Source organism: Megalobrama amblycephala, linkage group LG5, assembly GCF_018812025.1.
Source record: "Megalobrama amblycephala isolate DHTTF-2021 linkage group LG5, ASM1881202v1, whole genome shotgun sequence".
Lineage (NCBI taxonomy): Eukaryota > Metazoa > Chordata > Actinopteri > Cypriniformes > Xenocyprididae > Megalobrama > Megalobrama amblycephala.
Window position 1 is genome coordinate 32,971,974 of NC_063048.1, and position 25,169 is coordinate 32,997,142.

At 38.0% G+C, this 25,169-nt stretch overlaps 2 protein-coding genes across 5 annotated transcripts; one reads left to right on the forward strand and one right to left on the reverse strand.

Annotated features, from left to right (window-relative positions):
* Window positions 1–2,389: 2,389 nt before the first annotated feature.
* Window positions 2,390–8,678, reverse strand: tmem30b (transmembrane protein 30B). Its single transcript, XM_048191891.1, has 8 exons — window positions 8,523–8,678; window positions 6,380–6,566; window positions 5,958–6,065; window positions 5,759–5,866; window positions 5,538–5,628; window positions 5,306–5,449; window positions 4,995–5,201; window positions 2,390–3,431 (listed from the first exon to the last, which is right to left on the reverse strand). Exons 2-8 carry the CDS (start codon window positions 6,563–6,565, stop codon window positions 3,247–3,249), a joined length of 1,029 nt encoding a protein of 342 aa, XP_048047848.1. The 5' UTR covers window position 6,566; window positions 8,523–8,678; the 3' UTR covers window positions 2,390–3,246.
* Window positions 8,679–8,973: 295 nt separating this feature from the next.
* Window positions 8,974–24,724, forward strand: kdm1a (lysine (K)-specific demethylase 1a). 4 transcript variants are annotated; one of them, XM_048191887.1, is made up of 21 exons: window positions 8,974–9,126; window positions 10,017–10,298; window positions 10,833–11,013; window positions 11,150–11,283; window positions 11,887–11,965; window positions 14,488–14,580; window positions 14,744–14,850; window positions 14,936–15,017; window positions 15,141–15,235; window positions 15,732–15,749; window positions 16,318–16,460; window positions 16,596–16,686; window positions 16,768–16,902; window positions 18,810–18,883; window positions 18,989–19,100; window positions 19,294–19,426; window positions 19,520–19,707; window positions 21,439–21,553; window positions 21,854–21,981; window positions 23,505–23,651; window positions 23,736–24,724. In XM_048191887.1, exons 2-21 carry the CDS (start codon window positions 10,038–10,040, stop codon window positions 23,922–23,924), a joined length of 2,505 nt encoding a protein of 834 aa, XP_048047844.1. In that variant the 5' UTR covers window positions 8,974–9,126; window positions 10,017–10,037; the 3' UTR covers window positions 23,925–24,724. The 4 variants fall into 4 exon arrangements, with proteins under 4 accessions (XP_048047844.1, XP_048047846.1, XP_048047845.1 ...); XM_048191889.1 differs by having other exon boundaries at window positions 10,833–11,001; XM_048191888.1 differs by having other exon boundaries at window positions 10,836–11,013.
* The last annotated feature ends 445 nt before the right edge of the window (window positions 24,725–25,169 follow it).

Consider the following 25,169-nt stretch of genomic DNA (forward strand, 5'->3'; position numbering starts at 1 on the left):
AGAATTTGCCATGAGTATGTATGGGCCTTGAATCATGGGCTGCGTCAGAAAACTTGGGCAGCTGACTTGTTGACTCGCAGCCTTGGCTTGTTCGAGATGCATCGGCGCTGCGCAGACCGATTGGCTTATGACATCAAAGTACTGCGAGAAGAACGATTGGAGAGCAGACGACTTTTGAATCGGTCTCGCGGTACTTTGATGTCATGCGCCGATGCGTCTCGAGAACAAGCCTAATGTCTTTGTAGGCAGCAAACGAAACGGATTTTAGACAGACTTATGAGGCAGTTTTACGGTTTAATGATCTATTCTATAGCAAAATAGAGAGAGCTTGATGAAAACTAAGTAAATATTTCATGGTAGAAATGAGATTAATAGTGGAAAACGTTCATAAAAACGTACATTTACACCCAAACTAACCACCAACCGCAACTCTCAGATGCCACCTTTCTTGTCATGGAACTGTCATGGAATGGAATGCACAGGATTGTGGGATATCAAATGCAGCGAAGGATACTGCCTTCAAAAATTAATCAGATGAAGACATCTCAGGAGACAGGAAGTGATGCTAAATCCGAGTTCAGACAGCACGATTTTCAAAGTAGTCGGGTCACTGTTCTTTTCACACTGCATGACTATCTTGGCCAGCATTCAGTCGCTGCTGTGTTCACACTGCACGATGGATCGGCAACAGAAGGTTTCACACTGCATGACTTTACAATAGGAAGAATCGCCAACAACTCTGTCTGGCACGCAAACTACGTTTCACAACCAAACACACGCAAGATGTGAGGAAACAACGCGATATCACGCGTACAAGACCGGAGTTCTCACGTGAGACTGGGATTATTATCAAAAACGGTAGCCCGCAAGAAGCTTACAATACGAATTGCCTGTGCGCTGATTTGCAGCGAAAACAAGAAAAAGAAAAGAAGAATATGGAGGAGGAAATGGTTGGGGAGACACGAGGAACAAGGATTGCTGATGGTCTATAACTCCTCCCCGAACTCCCCATTGCTCTGTATCTTGCTCTCTCATTGGCTGTCGGTCATCGCCGATGTAGTTTTCAGTCAGAACACTTTTCACACAGCAGGATTTTGAATCAGCAACAGGTCCATATATTTAGCATGCCAAATATCTCACGGGTGTCGGCGATTCGTTGGCGATTCTCTCAGATCGCGTCTTTGCTCATTCACACTGCGTGATTGTCACTTGCGTGAACGAGCACCGATTTGCCTGTGATTTCGGGCATTTGTCGGCGATTTCTCAAAACCTGTCAAAACCAAAATTGGGCTAAAATCATGCAGTCTGAACTCTGCTTAAGGGTGCATTCACGCCATGTTGTAATAACTGTAAGAGCTCATAATTACAGCTTATAAGATGGAAATTTTTTGAAAGCTCCTACTTGTACCATGTGAACTTTGTACCACTTGACTGCTGCAGATTCATTTAGGCATTGATAGTGTTGCCATAGAAACTCATAATTCACAGTCAGAGGCCCTGTCCCAAATGGCACCATAAACACTCGTGGTCCACGAATATGCACTTTCGAGACATATCGCCGCTTTGACTGTCGGGAAGTCTGAAGTCTGCTGCGGAGCTCACTTCAGTGTGGGATCGGCAATAGTGTGCATCGAGGGTGCATTTCGAGCGCAAAGGGGGCAATCGTGAGTACACTTCTGAAACCTAAAATGACAAATCATGGACTTAACAGACACACACACACGACAGCCATTGTAAGTCTACAAGTCCACATGAAGTGTGCCATTTGGGACATGGCTGACGTGAACAGCACGTGTTGTCATCTCGAGACTGCTGTAATTACGGCATGATGTGAACACATTGGATTCGGACTTGCCTTGATGCCTTCCTACCTTGAAAAGCATCCTCCAAATGCAACATTTTTTAAATTTCAGACTCAGTCTCTTATATGATGCATAAGCTTCAACATAAAAACATACTGCCTCTTTAAAAATCAGGTCCAAACAATGAAAAGTTTGAAATATTACAGTTTGATCAAAGCATTAATTTATGAGTGAGATCAATCTGAAGCTTTATCCTCACTTCTCAAACACTTAACCTCACAAAACAGCAAACCACTGCAGAATTAGAGCTAAACTCCGCACAGAATACTGCTCCCAAATCAAATCTTTCACTAACAGGGATCAATATCACTGGTGCGTGCAAATGAAGACTCTGTGAGTCAGTCAAGATTCGCCCTTCACTTTCATTTAACTTGTCCAGAACAAATGGCACTGTAAAAGCACAAGGTTTCCCTTGCTTGGAAATACAATCTTTCATGCTTGTTATGGTCATAAGCTCACAACAAAATGGTGCTGCTGTTATGGCTAAACATTATAACACAGTAATAATATGCTTGCGAAAACTTTAATATTATAAAACAGCATTTAAAGTTTATTAGAGAAAACAAACAAGTCACAATACATTTTAATTTTCAATATAAACTAAACCTGGATTTGACAAGTATACATGGCACCTAAAGCTGTCTCTGTCTATATATCTGTTAAACATTTCTTGTGTAGTCAAGAGATCAAATTTAAAGAAATTTTAAAATATTATGAGCTCTTTTTATCTGTATTGTCCAGAAACTAATTGAACAACTAATTCATCTTTTATACCTGAGACAGTCTAAGTAGACTAAAAACCTGTAACAGTCCTGAATAATAGCATTGAAGCTTTTTGCTCTTTTACCATTACCATAATTGAGTTTTTGCATATTCTGTTATTAAAGTTCTTTTAGTAAATGAACAATTCCTGATTAAAAAGAAATAAATAAATGACCTGAAGTTAAAACTTTCTAGCAAGTGAAAGCAAAATGAGTATCTAGAACTTGATTTTTCATGTTATTGTTTGAAAACAAAATATGGCTCCATCTTAAAGGGATAGTTCACCCAAAAATGAAAATTCTGAAAAAGTTGTTCCAAACCTGTATGATTTTTTTTTTTCTGCTGCTTGAAAAATGTCAGTAACCCAACAGTTGATGGTCCCCATTGACTTCCATAGTATTTTTCCCCCATACTATGGAAGTCAATGGGGCTCATGAACTGTTTGGCTACTCATGTTCTTCAAAATATCTTCTTTTGTGTTCAGCAGAAGAAAGAAACTCATACAGGTTTGGAACAACTTGAGGGTGAGTAAATGATGACAGAATTATCATTTTTGGATGAACTGTCCTTTTAATGAGCCCCTTATTTCTATCCTTTCATGTTTGATCATTGATGATGATCATTACACATCATCATCATCTGAGAATTTGAATTTGGCGTAAACAATGAGCATAACCACTGACATGACCACACACAAGGAGCCAACCACTAAATAAGCAATGCCCAAGAAATCATTCTTCCCTCCCATCCAGGACACATTGCTGAAGACCACCTTCTTACGTCCATCAAAAGTCAGTACTGGGTAGTCTGGAAAATGATGTGGTTAAGGAACAAACACGGTTCATTCATGCTGCACATGAGCACTTCTATTGCATTTTAAAAAAAAACCCAAAAACAAATCAAGCTTACTCAGATAATGAGTGTTTTTGAAAACTTTGCTTTAAAGGTGCACTAAATAATATTAAGCTTATAATGCACAGACAGTCATTTTGGACACATATTACGCTTAAAGTAGAAGGATGTTTTTAATCACAATAACATTTTAGAAATACTCTAATATTTCTAGTTGTCCAATAACAGGAGGTTTAAATCTGCTTATATTACAGCGAGTCTTAATCTCATGTGAATGTACACTATCGTAATTTATGATCAGTGAGATTCAGCAAAGATGCATTAAATTAGTCGAAAGTGACAATAAAGACATTTATAATGTTACAGAAGATTTTTTTTTTCAAATAAATGCTGTTCTTTTAAAATTTCTATTAATAAAGGAATCTTTAAAAAAATGTATCATGATGTCCTCAAAAATATTAAGCAGAACTTAAACACTGACAATACTATTAAATGTGTCGTGAGCACCAAATCAGCATATTAGAATGATTATCATGTGAGTATCATGTGACACTGAAGACTGGAGTAATGGCTGCTGAAAATTCAGCTTTGCCATCACATAAATAAATTACATTTTAAAACTGAAAACAGTTACTTTAAATTATTACAGTATTTCACAATTTTCCTTACAGCACTATACTTTATTTTGATCAAATAAATGCCGCCTTGGTGAGCATAAGAGACCTCTTTCAAAACATTAAAAAAAAAAAAAAAAAAAAATCTTACTGATCCCAAACATTTGACCGGTATTGCCCATAAACATATTTTTCAAAATTTAAATAAATTTCCTTTTGTGTAAAACTTGTAAATTCACCTTATTTTTAACGTAGCCATTTTAAGGGCAAAACAGCTTGTTAAACTGCATGATTTTGCAAACTCGCATTTCTTATATTATTTTAATGTGTAGTTGTAGTTATAAACATACAGTTTTGTAGCAAAAAATAGTTTTACAGTTTACTGCACATTATTATTCCTAGTTAATATTTACCTATAGTGGCTAATAAATCGGAAGCCTCGCACATTCACAGAAAATAGCTTACTTCCGTATTGTAAAATAAGGTGGATAAGGAAAGAAACTTTACAGAAGTGCACCTTTAAGACAAATCTCAGCTGCTCTTTTGACTGTCATGCCTTTTCAATGATTTGCATAGGCACATAATACATATTCAAAAAAACCCAAAAACCTCTGTTTACTCTACAATCTGCTCAGGATCAGCTAAAAGCCACACCCAACCTGTAAAACTGGTTTGCCTGGATCACAAACCCTGTCAAAAGACATCTGCGAAACAGGACTGAAGCCATATCTGACGAGGTCTTGAGACTACAAATATCTGAAGACTTCCTGACTGTAACCATGACGTGGCTTAGATAAAATCCTACTAACTTTATAACTCTGAATGAATGAATAAAATATGATAATCCTAATATTAATTCCCAAGTAATGTCTTGAGTGAATTGTGACTTTCAGATGAAGGATACTGTAATGGATTGTAAGAGAGTAGTTCCCAGCAGGGAGGCCCTCGGCATAATCACCCTGTGTGATTCGTCGGTATAGCTTCCTGAAATCAGGAAGTGCTGCTCTCCTCATCCACACAAGAAAGTCCTGGTTCAGGAAACCATTGTTGTTTTGGTCAGTGAGGTCCAGCTCATATACTGGCTTGGGCCAGTTTATGGGATTCCTTGTACCTGTTAATCAGCATTAATAAAGATAAAGCATTTAGGTTTCAATTCTCAAATCAATCCAAGTTCATAGCGAATTTTACATTACTGCAAACTTAAAGGCTAATTACCAGAGAAAGCATTTGCAAAAGAGCCGTTCACAGGCGAAGGGTTCCTGTACTTGATGTTGTAATCGGTCCACCAGGAGATTCCTTTACCATCTAATGGAACCTGCTTCTTTGTACCATTGATTAATTGGTAGAGCTCAAATGTGTCTTTGCAGAAACAAAGAAAAAAATATATTAGTAATCGATTCCAGAGCTAAATATATACATAAAGTTATCCACAAAACTAAAATGATACCATTAAACATGCTATTTGCTATAGCGCCACATGGGACAATAGGGTTCTTTTTGGAGTCATAGGCAAATGGAGAGCAGGAATCTTGTGGACTCTGGAAAGTAAGATGAAAATTAAAACAAGGAACATATGATCCATTACATGGAAGGAAAGATCCAAAATAATAATAATAATAATAATAATAATAAACAACATTTAAAAGATCATTCTCTGTAAAAACAAACCATGAAGTATTTTGTATCGCCAGTGAGCTGATAGTAGTCTTTTGACACGCCATATTTCCTGAAGTTCTGGAAGTAGTTAGACAGGCCATAGTAAAAGAAGACGGGGCCCTGTAAGCACCACAGATGTTATCAGTCACTTTCTAACATTGAGAGAGAAATATATCAGGCTTTAAAACAGAGACAAACTCAATGACTTTACTTTAAACAATGTGCTGAGGGAGAATTGGACTTCACAAGTGCAGTTTTGGATATTTGGAATCGTACAGCCGAAACAGGGTTTATCCTTCTCAACGCCTGTGTAATCCATCTGTGACACGGTGAGAAAACAGAGCATTAATCTTTAATTAACATCTCTCACCTTCCACAAAACACCTTGGCATGATAACACCTCCAAACTAACTCAGCTACTAGGCAGTGTAATGTAGAGCCAAGGGTTAAGTAACTCTAAAACAGACATTAATGTTTAAATAGTGTTGTCTATCCTTTAACAAACAAGCAAAAACTGATCTCAGTACAACTGTTAAACTACTAGAGAGGCTGAACAAACTACAGTAAAATGCAATGTCATCCACCCAGGGAACTTGCTCCTGTTGTTGAACTTGCCATGCAGTAAATTCTTACCTCTAGCACGGTAATGGTCTGCGAGGTCAGAAAGAGGCCAACTCCGATGCCTATGAAGGCCAAGCCAATGAGCAGAAAGCCAGGAATGACAATGCCAGCGGAGAGTATGGGCTGCCATGCCGGGAGCCGTTGCTGCGTGAATGCTGTGTTGTCAGGCTGTTCAGTCGTCTCTCCCTCGTTCTTCATCCTGATGTTTTTAAGAAAGGAAAGACAAGCTTACTGTGTGCACCAAAATGACACTGATAAAACAATAATACTCTTCGTTCGATGCAACAAATAATACATCAGAAAAAGGGTTGTTTCTTCATCTTTGAAAACTTTTATATCCCAGGGGTTGATATTTTATTTAATTACTAGATTTTAACTTTTCTCTTTTTGTTTTATGAAATTTACGTTTAAAATTGTATTGTAAACTTTCATCATTAATGACTTTTCAAATGACTTGTGTATAGATTTTATTATTTAGATGTCTTAAAATGTTGAATCTTACTATATGAAAATCCATCATAAAAATATGAATTAATATGAACTATCTACTATTATAAACCATTTCAATATTTTTTGTGTGAACAATACCAGCAACACTTGTGACGTCAAGGGGTCAAAATAAATAACCACGCACCTTGTTGATCATGTGAAGTTGCACCAGATTAAATACACAATATTTTTTGTGTGGAAATTATTCATATACGTTTATAAAATAAAAAAAAATACCCCTCAGCTGTGATATCATTTCCACACACAGAACAATAATTAAGAGCATAAATATTAGATAAAATAAAACAATAATTAAATGAATAATAATAAAAAAGTAAATCACCTTACATTTATATTAAAGCTGCTTTCCGCAACTTTTTTTGTGTTCAAAATTTACAAAAATTATATAATGAGAAAGTACAACATGAATCCATTTTCCAAACCGTGTTTTTGTCTTACCATGAATCATTATGGTACACTTATAATAAGTGTTTATATTCAGACTATTTCAGACCGGACTGGTAGGACCCGCCGCAGAGTATCACTGTAACTGCGTGACTCTCCATAGGCATACACGAGAAAAGTAGCTCCGGCTACAATGTTCTTCCGCAAGATGCGTGCAGTTCTGTTTATTAACCGCTAGAGGGCCAAAAATCGCGGACTGCAGCTTTAATGGTGCTAAAAAGGATCTTTTCGTCGACTGAGAAACCAAAGACTGTTAGTGAGTTTTTGAAATGAGCGCATGCACAAGAACAACCCCCTCCTTAACAGCTCATTCGAGGGAACGCCTCCCAAAACTCGTGCACGAGTATTGGAACACGAGTGTTTACCACCGGCATTCGCTGTGTTGTGTTAGTGGATTCATTATGTTGGACTCACCGCAGGTAACTCATAATCTGCAGTTGTTACTCCTGTCTCCTGACAAAAACATTGCATGCGGCGCCTGTAGAGTGTGGAAAGTTACTGGAGCGCGCAGCCGCGCACGTCTCGCACAAGGAACGTCATGGCAGTGATTGACAAGCCAGAGGGCCAATCCGCGCACGTCTTTCACAAGGAACGTAATGGCAGTGATTGACAAGCCAGAGGGCCAATCGTTTACGCGATTGGCTGATGGTTTTAAGGCCCTACCTCGTGCAAGTAATATTGCAAACATGTATAAAACAAAACATCCTCTTTAGCACCTTTAAGCATTATTTTCATTTAACTATGTGCATTCAGGATAAATAAAGCAAGTTTCAAATAATACACTGCTCTGCTGTTGTAATAAATTTCCATTACAGAATGTTATTAAATGCAATACATGATTTGAATTATTCTGTGATGCTAGTACAGTGAAATATTGACAGTAGACAGTAAAAACAAATAGTTTAGTGACAATAATAAGTGTTTTAAACAGTTCATTTTTTTTTAATAAATTAAAAATGTATATATCAAAAATGTTTAGTCAATATCAGGCTTAATATATTTGGCGTTAATGGAATTATTATTAATGGTTCCTTACAAATATATGTACTCTCAGTTAACGACAGTCAAACAAGTTTTTGTAAGAATCACCGGCAACAACAATGGGTGACGTTACAGAAAAACAGAACTATGCTTCATGAAATCTCGATCTGTAATCACTCACTCTGAGAGCAGAAAGATCAATAAACAGATGAAAACTAACCTTTAGAAAAAGATCCGCGCGGTCAGTTTGGACTATTTTAGTTGCCCGCTTTAAAAAATCGCGAGGAAGAGTACATCAACAAACAGGAGACACACCTTCACACAGTCCCGTGCCTGTTTTACCTGTCCCGCACGCACCTGCCTGGATCAACATTTCCGTTTTACGTATGCTCCGCCTAAAGCGCATACGTCACACACATAGCTCCTCCCCTCCTAACGCGCAAACGTCACATACATTACCCACTCATTCCACTTCATTCTGGTGGACTGTTATGATGGTTTAATATAAAAAATATATATTGTTTGGTAGTCTTAAACCTTGTTATTTATTGTTGAAATCTCATAATCATAAATATTCTTTTTTTAGGATGGTTTGGGTTTCTGGGGTTCACTAGTTTGCATACAGTTGAACAATGCAACTAGAATTTGCATAAATTAAGCCTGACTTTCCGAAACATTTGATCGATGGCATTTTACCCAATTACAACACTGGGGAATTTAGATCCCGCCTTCTTTACGCTTGTCGTCTACCCTGATTGGCTGTTCGGTTCCGGCAGGGACAAGCGTCTGTTTCTTTGTGCTAGACTCCCCACAGCCGCGAGGAGGTAAATATAAATAATATTTTTTATAAACCGAGCACAACGCGTTATATAACGCATAACATTTATAAACATTTAATATTTTATATGATAAATATAATAAATAAACAGTAATGAACAACTGGGATTTTATGTAGTTTCATAAGCAGCTCGTGCCGTTAGCAGTAGCATATTAGCTAACCAGTGCATGAGCGCATCAGTTATAGTCTTATTTCTTCATAGTTTCAAATTATATTGTTTGTCTACGTTTGATAAAATAAATTCGTTAACACATTAGCCCACATTCAGAGCTGCGACTGGTGTGCTGGCTTTAAATATTTGCAGTATAACGTTAGCGTTTATCTGCTATCGCTATTAATTCAGCTAAACTTGCACATTAACGTTATATTCATGCCGCTCATTCATTGCCTTAGTGTCCGATTAAAAGAGTCAGGTTGCTTAAAATATAGCTTTCGTTTGGTTTAGTTCTACTGAATTTGTTCACGATCTGTTTGAGCAGAGAAATTTGGCCAAAATATGTTATAATTTACAGGTAGTTAATAAGCAAAATTTACCCAAATCTCTAAGCTGACCTCATGCCTGAGTGTCTCCAACAATGCCTGTTTATTCAGAGCAGGTGCACAAGTGCGATATTAAACTTCTGCACAGCTCTTTTTTTTTTATGAGGATAAGCATTCAGATCCATTGGTGCATATGCTGTGTGGCAACCAACAGTACATTCACTGTGTTATGTATGGGATCAAACCAAACATTATGGAAAGAAAGATGATCATCATCAATCTTGAAGCATTTATAGTTTATGACAGGGACTTACAGCGTGTTGTATTGTCTCTCTTTAGATTGCTGCTCATCTTTTGTTTGTACACCTACATTCAGCTTTTCTTTCCTCGTTTCAGGAGAGGCCTCTGTCACCTGTGATGCTGTCCAGTAAGAAGTCAGACCCAGGCTCCTCTTCCTCAGGGAGTAACGGCGGTGACCGTGCTCCTGAAACCCTCTCTGCCCCTCAGGCTGGTCCGGCCGGTCCCTCTGGCCCGGGTTTAGTAGATGTGAAAAAGAAAGAGAGAGCCTCCCCAAGTGGGGAACCAGGTGGACCCCCTCTCTTGCACCCTCCTGGGCCAGGAGGGATTGATCAGGACTCTGCAGAGGGGCGCAGAACCAGTCGCCGCAAAAGGGCCAAGGTAAACATTTCTATTAACTTTTCCTGTTCTTTGAAAAGAGAACAGGAATGGTTGAGACAGGCTTATTTATTTAGCCGAGTTGAACTGAGAACCTAAAAACTGGGTGCAGTAAAATCGTTTAGTCAGGTGATACAGGTCAGTGCTCTTTAAGTTGTTTACATTCATTAATATTGTAATTGTATGTGGTTTAAAACACAAGGTAGTTTAACGGCATCTCTCATGACGCTTTTGTTTGTTCCCTGCTGTACACATTCAAGAGTTTTTTTTATAGGAGGCGTGGCTTTGGAGACGCTCTAAAGGCTGGATGGGATCCTATGCTTTCAAAGCTAGCTTGCTTTTGGTAGCCTCTCTGAAAATGGCCTACCCTACCTTGAAGTAGAAACTGGATAAAAAATTACCACACAAGAAATGTAAAAAAGTGCCATTGATGTTAAGACCAGTTGTGAATCTGCCTAAGTAGACCATAATGGTCCTGTTTCACCCTAGCTGAAGCAGAACAAGGTTTTAATGAAGCTTTTATTGTGCCTCCTGCTGCAGGTGGAGTACAGGGAGATGGACGAGAGTCTCGCTAATCTGTCGGAGGATGAGTATTACTCAGAGGAAGAGAGGAACGCTAAAGCTGAGAAAGAACGAAAACAGGTGGTTCCTCCTCCAGCCCCACCAATAGAGGAGGAGAATGACAGCGAGCCTGAGGAACCATCAGGTATGGAAAGAGGTTGGCCTAATCTATAATTTCGCACCTTTTACTGAATTTTAAAAGCAATTTCACAAACATTTCAAAATGATTCCTGTCATTTTGACATAAATGAGGTTTTTATAAAAGAAAGTTTTATAAATACTGTGTTTTTCAGGTGTAGAGGGGGCTGCCTTCCAGAGCCGTCTCCCACATGACCGTATGACATCACAGGAAGCTGCATGCTTCCCTGACATTATCAGTGGACCACAGCATACTCAGAAGGTGTTCTTATACATCCGGAACCGCACAGTGAGTTCACAGTGATATTTAATTTAACTTTGATTTGATTTGATTTCTGAAGCTGATAAGAGAGATAGACAAGCATCATTGTTAAATTGCCAGTAAAGGCATTAATAAATTAATGTTAAAAAAAAATTCTATTTCAAATAAATGCTGTTCTTTTGAACTTTCTATTCATTGAGGAATCCTGAAGAAATGGTTTCCACAAAATACTAAGAGGCACAACTGTTTTCATCACTTTTAATAATAAATGTTTCTTGAGCACCAAATTAGCATATTAGAATATTTTTTAAAGTTCATGTGATAATGTAGACTGAAGTAATAGCTGCTGAAAATGTAGCTTTGTCATCACAGGGATAAAATATATTAAAACAAAAAAACAGTTATTTTAAATTGTAATCATATTTCACGATATTGCTGTTTTTACTATATGTTAGATCAAATATAGCAGCCTTGGCATAAGAGACTTCTTTTAAAAACATTTAAAAAAATCTTAATGGCCCCAAATTACTGAATAGTAGTGTATTTAAAGTTGATCCAACAGAAATGTTTCAGGAACAACTAAATGTGTTTTCCAGTCAGTTGTGAAAATGTCTTCTTTCTATTTTTTAGCTTCAGTTATGGTTGGACAACCCCAAAATTCAGCTGACTTTTGAGGCCACTGTGCAACAGCTAGAAGCTCCATACAACAGTAAGTCTGTTCCACCTGACATTGCTCTGATTCCAAAAATCCTCTCTCAGAGGATTTGATGTTATTACACTGAATGTATAGACTCAAAGGCTTATAGACTCTTTGTAACTTTTGGCTCTTGTGGTAGAGATTCCCCTACGCACCAGACTTAAGTTAAATCAGGTGTCCCCGACACCTACAAATTTATACTATACTAGACATCTCCACCTTGACCTGTTCAAGTCAGATGACGTCTTGTCCGTTATGAACACTGTGACTTGGGAGTAAGATCTCTAGTGTTTGCCTTCAGCACTATCACATGAGAATGGAAATAAGATTCATTACATCACTTTTCTACAATATCATGTTTCTTCATATGTATAATTTGGCAAACCCTTCTGTTACTAAGTAAAAGCAAATCTGAATTTCTTGATTACTTTATCTTTACTCAAGTCATGAGGTTATATATTTAGACTGTCTAGTTTTGTTTCCCCTCTTGTTACATTCAGACACATAATCAGACACACTTTGGCCCAAGTGTTGGCTCAACTTTCTTGAAAATAAGGGTGTACTCACACTAGGCGCTCTGAACTGTGCCCAAGCGCGTTTGACCCCCAAAACCCGGTTTGTTTGACAAGTGTGATTGCTCCATTCCGTGCCTGAGCACAGAACAGCTACTACTTTTGTGTGCACTACTGTCATCGGTACGATGGCAAACATCTTTATTACTACTCTGATATTACATTTATCAATTAATGTAATTAATTTGAGAGTATTTGGGTTTATTACGGGTCTGCTTCTCACCTTATTGATGAACAGGAATTGTATTTTTTGAGTAAAGCTGCAAATTCCTTCATTAACATCAGCTGCCTTCATATTAATCCTCTGACACGTGCAAGAGAAAATCGCTGCACAGCATAAATGATAAATATAATAGGCAGCATCTTCGTGAAAGTGCATCGTATATGACGTAAGCGTGCGGGGGAGTGGGGGGGGGACAATCGCGCTTAGGCTCGGTTCAAGGCAACCGTGCCTAGTGTGAGTAGAGTACACCCTAAATTTCAACACAGCGCTACAACAACCCATAATAAAATGACACTTAAAGGGTTAGTTCACCCAAAAATGAAAATTATGTCATTAATGACTAATAAATAAAAACATCATCAAAGTAGTCCATGTGACATCAGTGGGTTAGTTAGAATTTTTTGAAGCATCAAATACATTTTGGTCCAAAAATAACAAAAACTACGACTTTATTCAGCATTGTCTTCTCTTCCGGAATCCTTTCCATTGAATTGATTCCATTGAATCCTTTCATCTGTCTGCGTTGAACAAGAAGGGGGTGGTAATGCACCAAAACGCTGGATGCCAACCGCCGTAAAACAAGAAGAAGTAGAAGAAGCTTTGTTTACAGTCTGAGGGAGACGCACGCTGTATTCAAGCTATTCTACATTGTTTGTATTTTGGTATTGCTATATTTTTTAAAATGGTGCATAAGTGTGCATGTCGCGGATGTCCTAATCGCCAAAAACAACCACTGCAACATAAAAGTGCATTACCAACGCTGACAGATGAAAGGATTCAATGGAATCAATTCAATGGAAAGGATTCTGGAAGAGAAGACAATGCTGTATAAAGTCGTAGTTTTTGTTATTTTTGGACCAAAATGTTTTTTTGATGCTTCAACAAATTCTAACTAACCCTCTGATGTCACATGAACTACTTTGATGATGTTTTTATTACCTTTCTGGACATGGACAGTATACCGTACATACATTTTCAATGGAGAGACAGAAAGCTCTCGGACTAAATCTAAAATAGCTTAAACTGTGTTCCGAAGATGAACGGAGGTCTTACGGGTTTGGAACGACATGAGGGTGAGTCATTAATGACATAATTTTCATTTTTGGGTGAACTAACCCTTTAATAATATATAATGCTTTACAATGTATGAGCTACAAATTTATCTATTCAATAAAATACCTTACTCACCAATAAAAACAGCATCTTTGTGTCATGTTTACAACATTTCAAATCCCTCAGTTCTCGCCATCTCCAAAAAGCCAAGCCAGTGTTTATTCTTGTTTTATTATGAGCTCTGTCATGTTCAGACTTTGACAGCAGACTCTCCTATGTTCAGCGTTTTTTAAAAAGCAGGTGATTCCCCAGAGGTTTGAGATTTTGCCTGCTTTACGTTAACCTTTCTCGATCATTGTGACAACTAACCTATGCCACTCCCACACCATACACACGTCAAAGTAGTCAGAGCGACTTTTCTCCATTTACTGATATAACGAGACATGCACAGGCCCATAACGCATGTACCCAATTTCTTGTGAAAACCATCCTGACAGGTCTAAAATATAAACCTAAAATACAATAGTGAATCAGGGTAAGACAAAAACATGTTTTGGATAAAAGATTGATGTATTGACTCATTTAAATTGTTAATTTTGAACAAAAAGTTACATAGTGTACCTTTTATTGTATTTGTTAAATATTCTTGTATATATTTTTAATTTGCTTGCTGTTGCTCTCTGCAGGTGATGCTGTTCTGGTGCACCGGATACACAGCTACCTGGAGAGACATGGGTTTATCAACTTTGGCGTCTACAAGAGAGTAAAGCCTCTGCCAAGTAAATGAGACTTAATTTCACAACAGAGCAGACCTAGAGATATTAATGTCCAAACAAACAGGATGACAACATACAAGGCTTTTTTTCACAGAAAAAAATTTAATTTGTCTGGTATAGAGACAACTCTGTGTTCTGATTATACTCTCTTGTACTGTTCTTGTAGCGAAGAAGACTGGAAAGGTGATAGTGATTGGAGGTGGAGTATCAGGGCTGGCAGCAGCAAGACAACTGCAGAGTTTTGGGATGGATGTGACTGTTCTGGAGGCAAGAGTAAGTACACTTTGCTACAATACAGCATTACATACAGCAAGTTTTTTTTTTTTTTTTTTTTTCAAACCTTGATTGTTCTTGATAGGATCGTGTAGGAGGGCGAGTGGCCACTTTCAGGAAAGGGAACTATGTAGCTGACCTGGGTGCCATGGTGGTGACTGGACTGGGTAAGAAAAATCAAATACTCTTCTCTCCAGGAGGTGGCACTGTTGACTGTGGAAAAGAGGCATGTTCAGGCAGAAGTCTCAGACTTTTTGCAAGTTTGAAATTGAAGCATGCTTCTCTTTCAGGTGGAAACCCTATGGCTGTAATCAGCAAACAGGTCAACATGGAGCTGGCCAAGATCAAACAGAAGTGTCCTCTCTATGAGGCCAATGGACAGGCTGTGAGTGCTCTTGAAACATTGACAGACGCACATCAATCTGGCTTCATACACGTTTCAGTTACATATATTTGTATGTCTGTTTGTATAAGATAAAAATATTAAACTATTAAGCAATATATCAAAAGTAAATGTAATGTTAAAATAATGTAAAAAGTGTCACAATTTTGATCGGCAACCTTAACCTCAGTGTGTTCACAATGTTACAGTGCAGTTGTTTCTCAGACCAGTTAACATGATGTTTAAATCAAATATGAAAAGTCAGTGCTCCTTCCATTCTATTCTGACTGACATCTTAACTATGTTTAAAGTCAAGCTTCAGACTCTAATTGGAGGAAAAAACAATCTAACAGTCTTTTTGTCTCTCTCACTCTCTGCCCCCTCTTAACCCCTGAACATTTTCTCTTTGCTACGTTCCATCCTATTCTTTTTGTTTTTCTCTCACTTGCTTTCACTTCATTTTCATTTCTTAAAATGGTGGATTGCCCTGGTTATACAGGGAGAGCGCTGCACAAGTGTAAGTATTTCTGTTTATAATTTCATACAACATATATAATTAGAGGAATTGTTCTAATGAATTTATTCACACACTTAGAAACAACACCCAACAACTGCAAAATCAATACAGGTTAATGCCTTATTGTATGCCAAGAACAATGTGGAAATGAACACCTGTTAAATGTCAGACATCCTAATTCATAATGATCTTCTAAATGCATTATGTTAATTGTTTGGTGATACAATGGAAATTATGAATAATTAAGCTCTGTCTGTCAGTTACCGTCAATATAACCCTTCTGGGAAAAGGAGTCTCCATAAATAAAATATTATATTTTGTTTCTAAAAATATTATGTTAATTGTTCTTTACGGTTTATTGATATGCACAGGCTTTTACACTAAAAAAGAATAGTTCACCGTAAAATGAATTTGTCTCATGTTTCTCCAAATTGTATTTTTTTTTTTCTTCTATGAAAGACAAAAAGACATTTTTAGCACACAACATACACAGATAGATTATCATCCATATATGTTAATTGAATGGTTAAATGGTTCATTTAATGGTTTAATGGTAAATCTGCTAAAGGTCCCTAAAGAGAAGGATGAGATGGTAGAGCAAGAGTTCAATCGCCTGTTAGAGGCGACATCGTATCTCAGCCACCAGCTGGACTTCAACTTTCTTAACAACAAACCCGTGTCTCTGGGACAAGCTCTAGAAGTTGTCATACAGTGAGTGAACTCTTGGTTTATTTGTTTAATATTGTCTAAGAGCTTTAAGAATTGAGCCTCAGAATAAAACAGTTCTTGTCCTTTAAAATGAGAAAACGGTAGCGTGGAATTGACATGCTGCTTTTATCTGTTCAGGCTGCAGGAAAAACATGTGAAAGATGAACAGATTGAACACTGGAAGAAGATTGTGAAGACTCAAGAAGAGCTCAAAGACCTTCTGAATAAGGTAATTAACACACAGTTACACGTCCATCAGTTTCAGCTTACTCATCACACAGTTAATTTGCTTGTTCGTGTTCTTATTCAGATGGTGGCTACTAAGGAAAAGGTAAAGGAGCTGCATCAGCAATATAAAGAGGCCAGTGAGGTGAAGCCACCCAGAGACATCACAGCTGAGTTCCTGGTGAAGAGCAAACACAGAGACCTCACAGCTCTCTGCAAGGTAGTACACCAAAATCCCCCAAAAAATACCCACATTGACCAAACCCACATGAGATCCCACACTGGCTATATAAACATTGTGCACGCTTACACATTTAGATAGGAAACCACATGTCAATGACACGATCAGTTCTGGCTTGTTTCATTTCCTGATTCTGATGCAGTGGCCAAAAAACTGGTAAACATGGGCTGTAAAAACTGTAATTCTGTCCCTCTCGGCCTGTTTTTTTTTTTTCTTTTCTTTTTTTTTCTGTCAAATTAAAGGTGATGTCTAATCTAACCAAGGTCCGTATCAAACAATGAAACTCGTTTGCCACCGATGCTGAATGCAAAATCGACAGCCTTACGCAATCCCCTAATTAGACCCCAGATCTTTTCTGGTAGCATCTGCAGACAGCTCTGGATACATCATGCTCAATCTTAATATCTTTTTACTGCACAGCAGTGTTTTACAACCATGCCAAACACCTCTGCGCTTGGTAATGGAGCATAATACCATTTCAGCCTGTTGTTTCAGTTGGGTTCTTTTAGTACATTTTCCAAACCGCAGTCTAACACTGTCGGACTCTCTTTAGCACCCACAGAGCAGAAAGCTAAATTCCTAACTTAAGCGGTCTTCGCTGGTGAGATTTTAGCATGTTAATTCACATAATCACTCTCAATTGTAGCCCATTAGAGGCGCTTGAACCATTTATGGTTGAAACATGAATTTCAACGTCTGCTCACTCACACTGGGGTTTGGCTTCATTTTAAACTTTTGAGATACTTTTAGCACATAACTCGGAGATGAAGCCTTAAACCTTGGCCTTCAAGTTTATAGTATGGAAAATGACAACTGTTTTATTCACATTTTCATATTCAAAATCAAAACTTGACTACAGAAGGAACTTATTATAAATCATTACACATAGGCTCATTAGTTTTCAAAGGGGCAAAATCATTGTGTTTTCCATTATATGGACTACCATTCAAAAGTTTGGGGTCAGCACAATGTTTTTGAAAGAAATCATCAGAAATCATTCTAATATGCTGATTTGCTGCTCAAGAAACATTTATTATTATCAATGTTTTAAAACATAGTTTTCAAAATAAACATTATGTATCCATTGGTAACATTATAAATGCTTTTACTGCCACTTTTGATCAATTGTTCTTTCAAAAAAAAAAAAAAAAATCTTAATGACCCTAAACCTTTGAATGGTAGAGTATGCCTTTAAAGGAACTCATGAGAGCAACAGAAATGTGTACCTGTCATTTTCTGTCTTTCATGCTATTGTATGTGCTTTCACCTTGTGTGGAAAGTAATACCATCCATTGTGCATGTGGTCTTCATGTGAAAAGACTCTTCTTGCAGACTATAACAGTCTGACACACAGAGAAACTGTAGCAGGATATTTCAGAGTTGTATGATGTGGTTTAAGGGTAGAATTTTCTTTAAATAGTCCTATGCTGGTTTGCTGGGTGAACGGCTGGCCCACTCAGAGAGGGATGACTCTGCCCTCTGGGATGAAACCACTGCCGCTGCCTTCAGCTGTTCACCGAAGAGTGTAACCTCACACTCAGGTGCCGGGTAGAGAGGACGATCTTATTTTGAACTGTTCTGGGTTCAATATAAATTAAGAATCAACATTTTTTTTTTTTTTTTTTCAATTAAATTGTGTAAGAAGTCTGCATATTAATTGCTCCATCTACCTTTAAAGTGCATTATAAATCTTTGTCAGCCATTGGCCACCCTGCTCTCTACATATGGTTTTGCCATTTGTCATTTAAAAACCCACATTGATTCAACCTCAATTTAGCCTCTTCCTCTTAAGAATATGTAATCCTTAATATACAGTAAGAATAAAAATCGTATACATGAATGTGTTGATCTGTAATCTTGTGTAAAAATGTGTCTTTCTGCTGCAGGAGTATGACGAACTAGTGGAGATGCAGGTTAAGCTAGAGGAGAGACTGCAAGAGCTGGAGGCCAACCCACCCAGGTAATCATAAAACCTATGCAAATAATCAAATTGAGGTCACATTAACATACCTGTCTAACCTCCTGAATGGAGTCCAAGTAATGTCATTCTGGATCTCTTTCTCAGTGATGTTTATCTGTCTTCGAGAGACAGACAGATTCTTGACTGGCACTTTGCAAACCTGGAGTTTGCCAATGCAACACCTCTGTCCACGCTCTCGCTCAAACACTGGGATCAGGTACTGCACACCCACCTTTTCTTGCACCTTTAATGACTTTGTAGTGTCGTGTAGCTCAACTGGTAGAAAATGGTTCTTACACTGGCAAGGTCAGGGGTTCGATTCCCAGTCAAATGCATATAAATGTAAGAAGTCAGAAATACAGAAAACAAAGCTTCTGCAACCTGTCCCCTTTTCTTCTGTGTTTGAGTAGGACGATGATTTCGAATTCACGGGAAGTCACCTGACCGTGCGGAACGGATACTCATGCGTCCCAGTGGCACTTGCAGAGGGTTTGGATATCAAACTCAACACTGCAGTGAGACAGGTCCGATACACATCATCTGGTGAGTCAGTCAGTCCAGCTCCTTCTGTTTGTGCTTGTATTTTGGTGCGCTTTTTATTATTTAAGTTTAAGCATTATTTTCTCTCCATCTCAGGTTGTGAGGTGATAGCGGTAAATACCCGCTCCACTACCCAGACGTTTATTTATAAGTGTGATGCCGTGTTGTGTACTCTTCCTTTGGGAGTGATGAAGCAGCAGCCGCCAGCGGTGCAGTTTGTGCCTCCCCTGCCGGAATGGAAGACGGCTGCCATCCAGAGAATGGGCTTTGGGAATCTCAACAAGGTGTGAATAATTCCTTTGCAGGCGTTGATGTAATGACAGTGCTGGCCTGTGTCAGCATGGGACATTTTATGTGTATATCAAACTAATCCACTTTGGCTAATACAGAGTGAAGCTTAGGTTGGGCTGGTTAGTTCACATCATATTTAACACGATACACATAGATGTGTATTTAATGTGTCCTTAACAAATTTACCCCCACACACATTAAGTGTCCAGGATGCGTCATTATCCTTCTCCACTGCACTCTCTCTCTACCTTCACTCCCTCTCCTAGTTCAGCTGCAGCAGAAAAATACTGCAGTATTATGCAATTGTCCCGCTCCATTTCTCGGTTTTTGTCACAAGGGGGCACAGTGTGGTACCAGATTAATTCACAGTGCTGCTATATCAGAAACAGCTGTCTGTATACACCGCAGGATGTCAGAAATGTTCAGAAATGCTTTTTCTTTAACTCCATTGAAAGCAAGCTTCAGCTACTTTTTTAAGATTGCATGTTCTTTTTCCTCCTTATCAATTTGTATCATTCTAGCGACAAAAATAATCTCTCAGTAATAGCTTTTAGCTTCTGTGGTATCGTGCACTGTATTGAAAGTGATTTTGCTTTATAAGTATGTGCTAAAACACATGTACATATGATAAAGAAATTGCATTATGGTGGTGTTGTAATTTAGAGGGCCTTGTTGTAAGTGGTCTTGAAAACATTTGAATTATACTGATGCAGCATTACACTTCTAGTATTTTTTCGGGATTTAATTAAAGGGATAATTCACCTAAAAATTAAAATTGTCAGTTAACCCACCCTCATGTTGTTCCAAACCTGTATGAACTCAAAAAGAGGTATTTTGAAGACCAAAAAGTTTTGGTGCACATTGACTTCCATTGTAAGGGCAAAAACGTATATTTCTCCAAAAATCTTATATTCTAAGGGTGTGTTCACACTTGTAGTTCGGTTATCTTGGTTCTTCCGGTCGGGACCAAAAAAGAAAATTATACATTTAGTCCTGGTTTGCTTAGCATTCACACTGTCATTTTTAAGGCCGACAATACAAAGCACACAAAAAAGTGGCTTTTATGACATATTTTTTGCAACGGAAGTTAACTTACAAAACAATGCTGTGTGCTGAGCTAAATGCAATTATTGTATGTGCGTACATATGATTGTAATTTTACCAGATGAGAACTCGTGGAGAGCTTATAAAATGTAAAAAATAAAAGACTAAAAACAACACCAGGAATTCCTCCATTGCACATGCAAATGAAAAGCGACAGAGTTTCTGATGCCTGTACCAAATTGCAGTTGGCTATGTAGCTCCTATGACAAGAAAAAAAAGGTATGCTTGAGAATTGTCCTTTTTAGCATCGCATCATGTGATATCACATCCTGTTTTGGCTCGTTTAGATGTCTTTGGTCTGTGTTGCATTCATATTTCAGTCTAACCGCACCAGAGTTAGTTTGGTAATGGGCCAAAACCCACCTTTTCAGTGTTCAGATGGCAGCATTCACGCTTATTCAGATCGATCACACTAATAGTGCAGTCGCACCAGGGTTCATTTTAATCAAAACAAAACATGACAAATGTGAACACAGCCTAAATCATACAGGTTTGGAACAACATGAGGATGAGTATTGTCATTTATGGGTGAACTATCTCTTTACTGTCCTCCACCTAACCATGCTGTGTTTAAAAAAAAAAATCTGTTCTGACTTATTAATCTGTTGTCCTTGTCCTAGGTGGTGTTGTGTTTTGATAGAGTATTCTGGGACCCCAGTGTTAACCTCTTTGGACATGTGGGAAGTACCACAGCCAGTCGAGGGGAACTGTTTCTCTTCTGGAACCTCTACAAAGGTAATCATTCAATTTAGCGATGCACTTATATTTTATGATTTTCATGCACGATAACCCATTATACATGAACTGATAACCCATTAATGACACATAAAAATCTTTACTAATTAGTAAAAAAAAAAAAAAAAAAATTAAATGCAAGAATAATTTTAATCATCACATTATTTAAATTATGACATTATAACATCTTCATCTTGAGATCTGCTAAAGACTACATTTAACAATGTTAATTATTACTTAAAATTACATAATTATGTCATTTAGAGCTCCTGTTAAATCTGACCTTTTGTCCCTTCTCAGCACCCATACTTCTGGCTCTGATGGCAGGAGAGGCTGCAGGCATTATGGAGAATATAAGTGATGATGTCATTGTTGGCCGTTGTCTGGCAATCCTCAAGGGTATCTTTGGAAGCAGTGCGGTACCTCAGGTGAGCTAGAGTAGCTTGCTTCATTTTTAGTTGCATACTGTACAACAAATCAGATTGTGTGAATAGTCATGAGAGGAAATGTCAACCTAAATCTACTGCGAAGAGTTCAGTTTTCTCATATCTCAGTACTAGGGTGGGTACCGAAACCTGGTATTAAATGAGCCCTGGTGCTAAATTATAAAAGTCTGCAGTATCGATAAGCTCCAACATTATCGGTTCTGCTGTCGGTACTGGAGAAATTCAGAAAATTTATTTATTATTGCCATGTAGATGTTATCTTTCAAATTCTATCTCGCCAGCCATTTCTTTATGCGGTAACATTAAGACATTATGATGCATTTTTTGATATTCGTAGTCCAGAAGAGAGATCTCTCTTGTGGAGCGATAGTGCGCAACACAAAAGCCCCTGCTTATTGAGTGACGACGAAGGCGAGAACTAAACATATAAAGTCTGGTTACACTTCAGGGCTGTGCGATTAATATAATTTTAGCTAATTTAATTTAGATTTTGGTTCCTAAGGATTATGAAAAAGAAAAAGATATTTGAGGTAAAATTATTTAAAACTTGCGGCATTCCATCTAGTGCACCTACCTTTCATTTCCCTCACAGCGGTATGCATTCATACCTCCCTAAAAGCCCAAAATTAACTTTGAAATCAGCAAAATTGGTGTTTTTTGCAGTGTAATGTTGCCAAATTGCAGGACATATTTGATAATAAAAAGAGTTATTAAAAGCACAGTAATCCACGTAAGAGATGCATTCTCAAGGTGGCTTTCTGTGTGCGTGCTCCGAAAAAGACCGCAACAAAATTATATTTCCGGTGCGCATCTAAACTATCAAATACACACAAAAATGTCAAAATGACCAGCTTGGGGAGTATTCACTTAAACAGTCATTTATGTCTTAAGTGGAGGTAAACAGTTAATGTGATGTGTATCAGTATATAAGATCTGTGCATTCGGTCTTAAAGTGACGGCAGTTTAATAAATAGTCCAATAAACCTCGGCTGCTGCTTCTTCCATTTAATGTTAATCAAACAACAAAAGACAAAGAAAAAATCACTCACTGCTCTAGTGCTCTTGACTCAATAACTTTAGCTTTAATGATAATTAATCTATCAATTTATATAGTGAAAACTATGCAGTGTTATTTTAAATTTGAGTGCTTTATTAGATTTCTTTTGTAAGCAAATCAATGTTTTATGTTCATTTTTGTTCAAACATTGCGGTTTCTTTTGTATTTATTTTATATTTCAGAATATAAAGCAATGTTAATTCTTAATTGTAGTTTTTTTTTAATAAAAAATATAACAAAAGGAACCAATAAGAATACTGTTAAAGTACCAGATCAATAAGCAGTATCGGTAAGAGTAGTAAAACTGTTAAAACCTTAACGAAACCCATCCTTACTCGGTACACGCTCAAACACTTAAGACTTTGTGGCTCATTCCCGCGGTATGGCTCGTCTGGCTCTGCTCCAACAGCAACAAACTGATTGTGTTATGTGTCTGTCGTCATGGTAGCCAAAAGAGACGGTGGTGAGTCGCTGGCGGGCCGACCCCTGGGCTCGTGGGTCCTACTCATACGTAGCTGCTGGTTCGTCTGGTAACGACTATGACCTCATGGCCCAGCCCATCACACCTGGTCCTGCCATACCTGGAGCCTCACAGGTGAGTGTCATAGTTTATTGCTAATTTCCTCTGAGATGCTTGTTTCCTGAAGAAGTTGTCATGCTAATTTTGTGCATTTCACAGCCTGTTCCACGTCTGTTCTTCGCGGGTGAACACACCATTAGAAACTACCCCGCTACGGTGCACGGCGCTTTGCTGAGTGGGCTGAGGGAGGCGGGAAGGATCGCTGATCAGTTCCTGGGAGCCATGTACACTATGCCACGCCAAGCCACAGCCAATCCAAACCCACAGCCCTCCCCCAGCATCCAATAAACGTCTAGACCCAACACATGATGCAGCCAGAGAGAATGAGCTGGGGTTGTCGGTGAAAGAATGTCTTGGTAGATAAAGAGCGGGGAGGGTCAAGTAAGGACACTGGGTGACTCCTTAGACTGGGAATGTGTGTGTGTATTTATGGGAGAGTTTGTCTGCGTGTAAGAACATGCCTTTAGGGAAATCATTCACTAATCTGGGAGCTGGAGCCGAGGAACCTTTCACTCAGTTCCCTCCTGTCATGCCAGCTTACTCGCTAACTTCTAAGTCATCTCAATGGACAGGTGGATGGTTCCCGACGAATTCCCAGGTATGTTGGAATTTACCTGGAACAGTTTGCTCTCCACTAAGGCACATATAAAGCCAATTTACACTTAACGCTATTCGTGCAAAGTCTTCAGTCTCAAAAGTTTCAGGCAGAGCATTAAAATTTCAATTGTAAAAACCAGATAGGAGATGGACATTAATGCATTTGTTGAAATCCAACTGCCTACACAACCCTTTCCTTTTTATTTTTTCAGAATAATAAAAAAGCAAAAAACAAAACAAAACAAAAAAACAGATGTTTTGACTTTGCTATGTCCCTCACTTTGTAGCTTGAATGATTTGTTAGGAAAAATTGTCTTATTAGTTGAAATGCATATTAAGTTTTGATAATGGGTCTGTTTCTGTTAAAATAGAATATCAGTTATAGCTTTATATCTTTTGTGAGCAGCTGAAGTTTTTCTTAAGTTTTATTTGTTTAATTATGATCATTTTTTTATTTTGTTTTTGGTATTAAAAATCGTTATGAAATCTGCTGTCTGTTTCTTTGTAGTTCTTTGTGGGTTTTATTCTATTGAATCATTTCACAATTATAAAATTTGAGCTGGTTTGGACAATGCGTTTTTTGATTTCCGCTACTTTTTTTTTTTTGTAAGGTAAACATGTGCTAAATGATTCTTTTTCAGCATCTTGAAAATTGGTGCCACATTCAACTTCATTCTTTGATGGGCCTTTTTTGCACATTTGCTAATATGACCGCAATGTTACCGATGCTTCTCATTGTTTAAATGCAATTATGTGCCCTGTGTGAATTTGTTTTTGTTTTTCTACTTAAAGCTGCAGTCCATAAGTTGTGCCTCTTTGTCGCTGTCTCTGTTTGAAACCTGCAATTGCATTTATTTGCGGAATTATCAATTTTACGTGGGTTGTGTAACGGCACGGCTCTTCAGCGCAGATGAATGTTTGCTGTCAGTCACCACA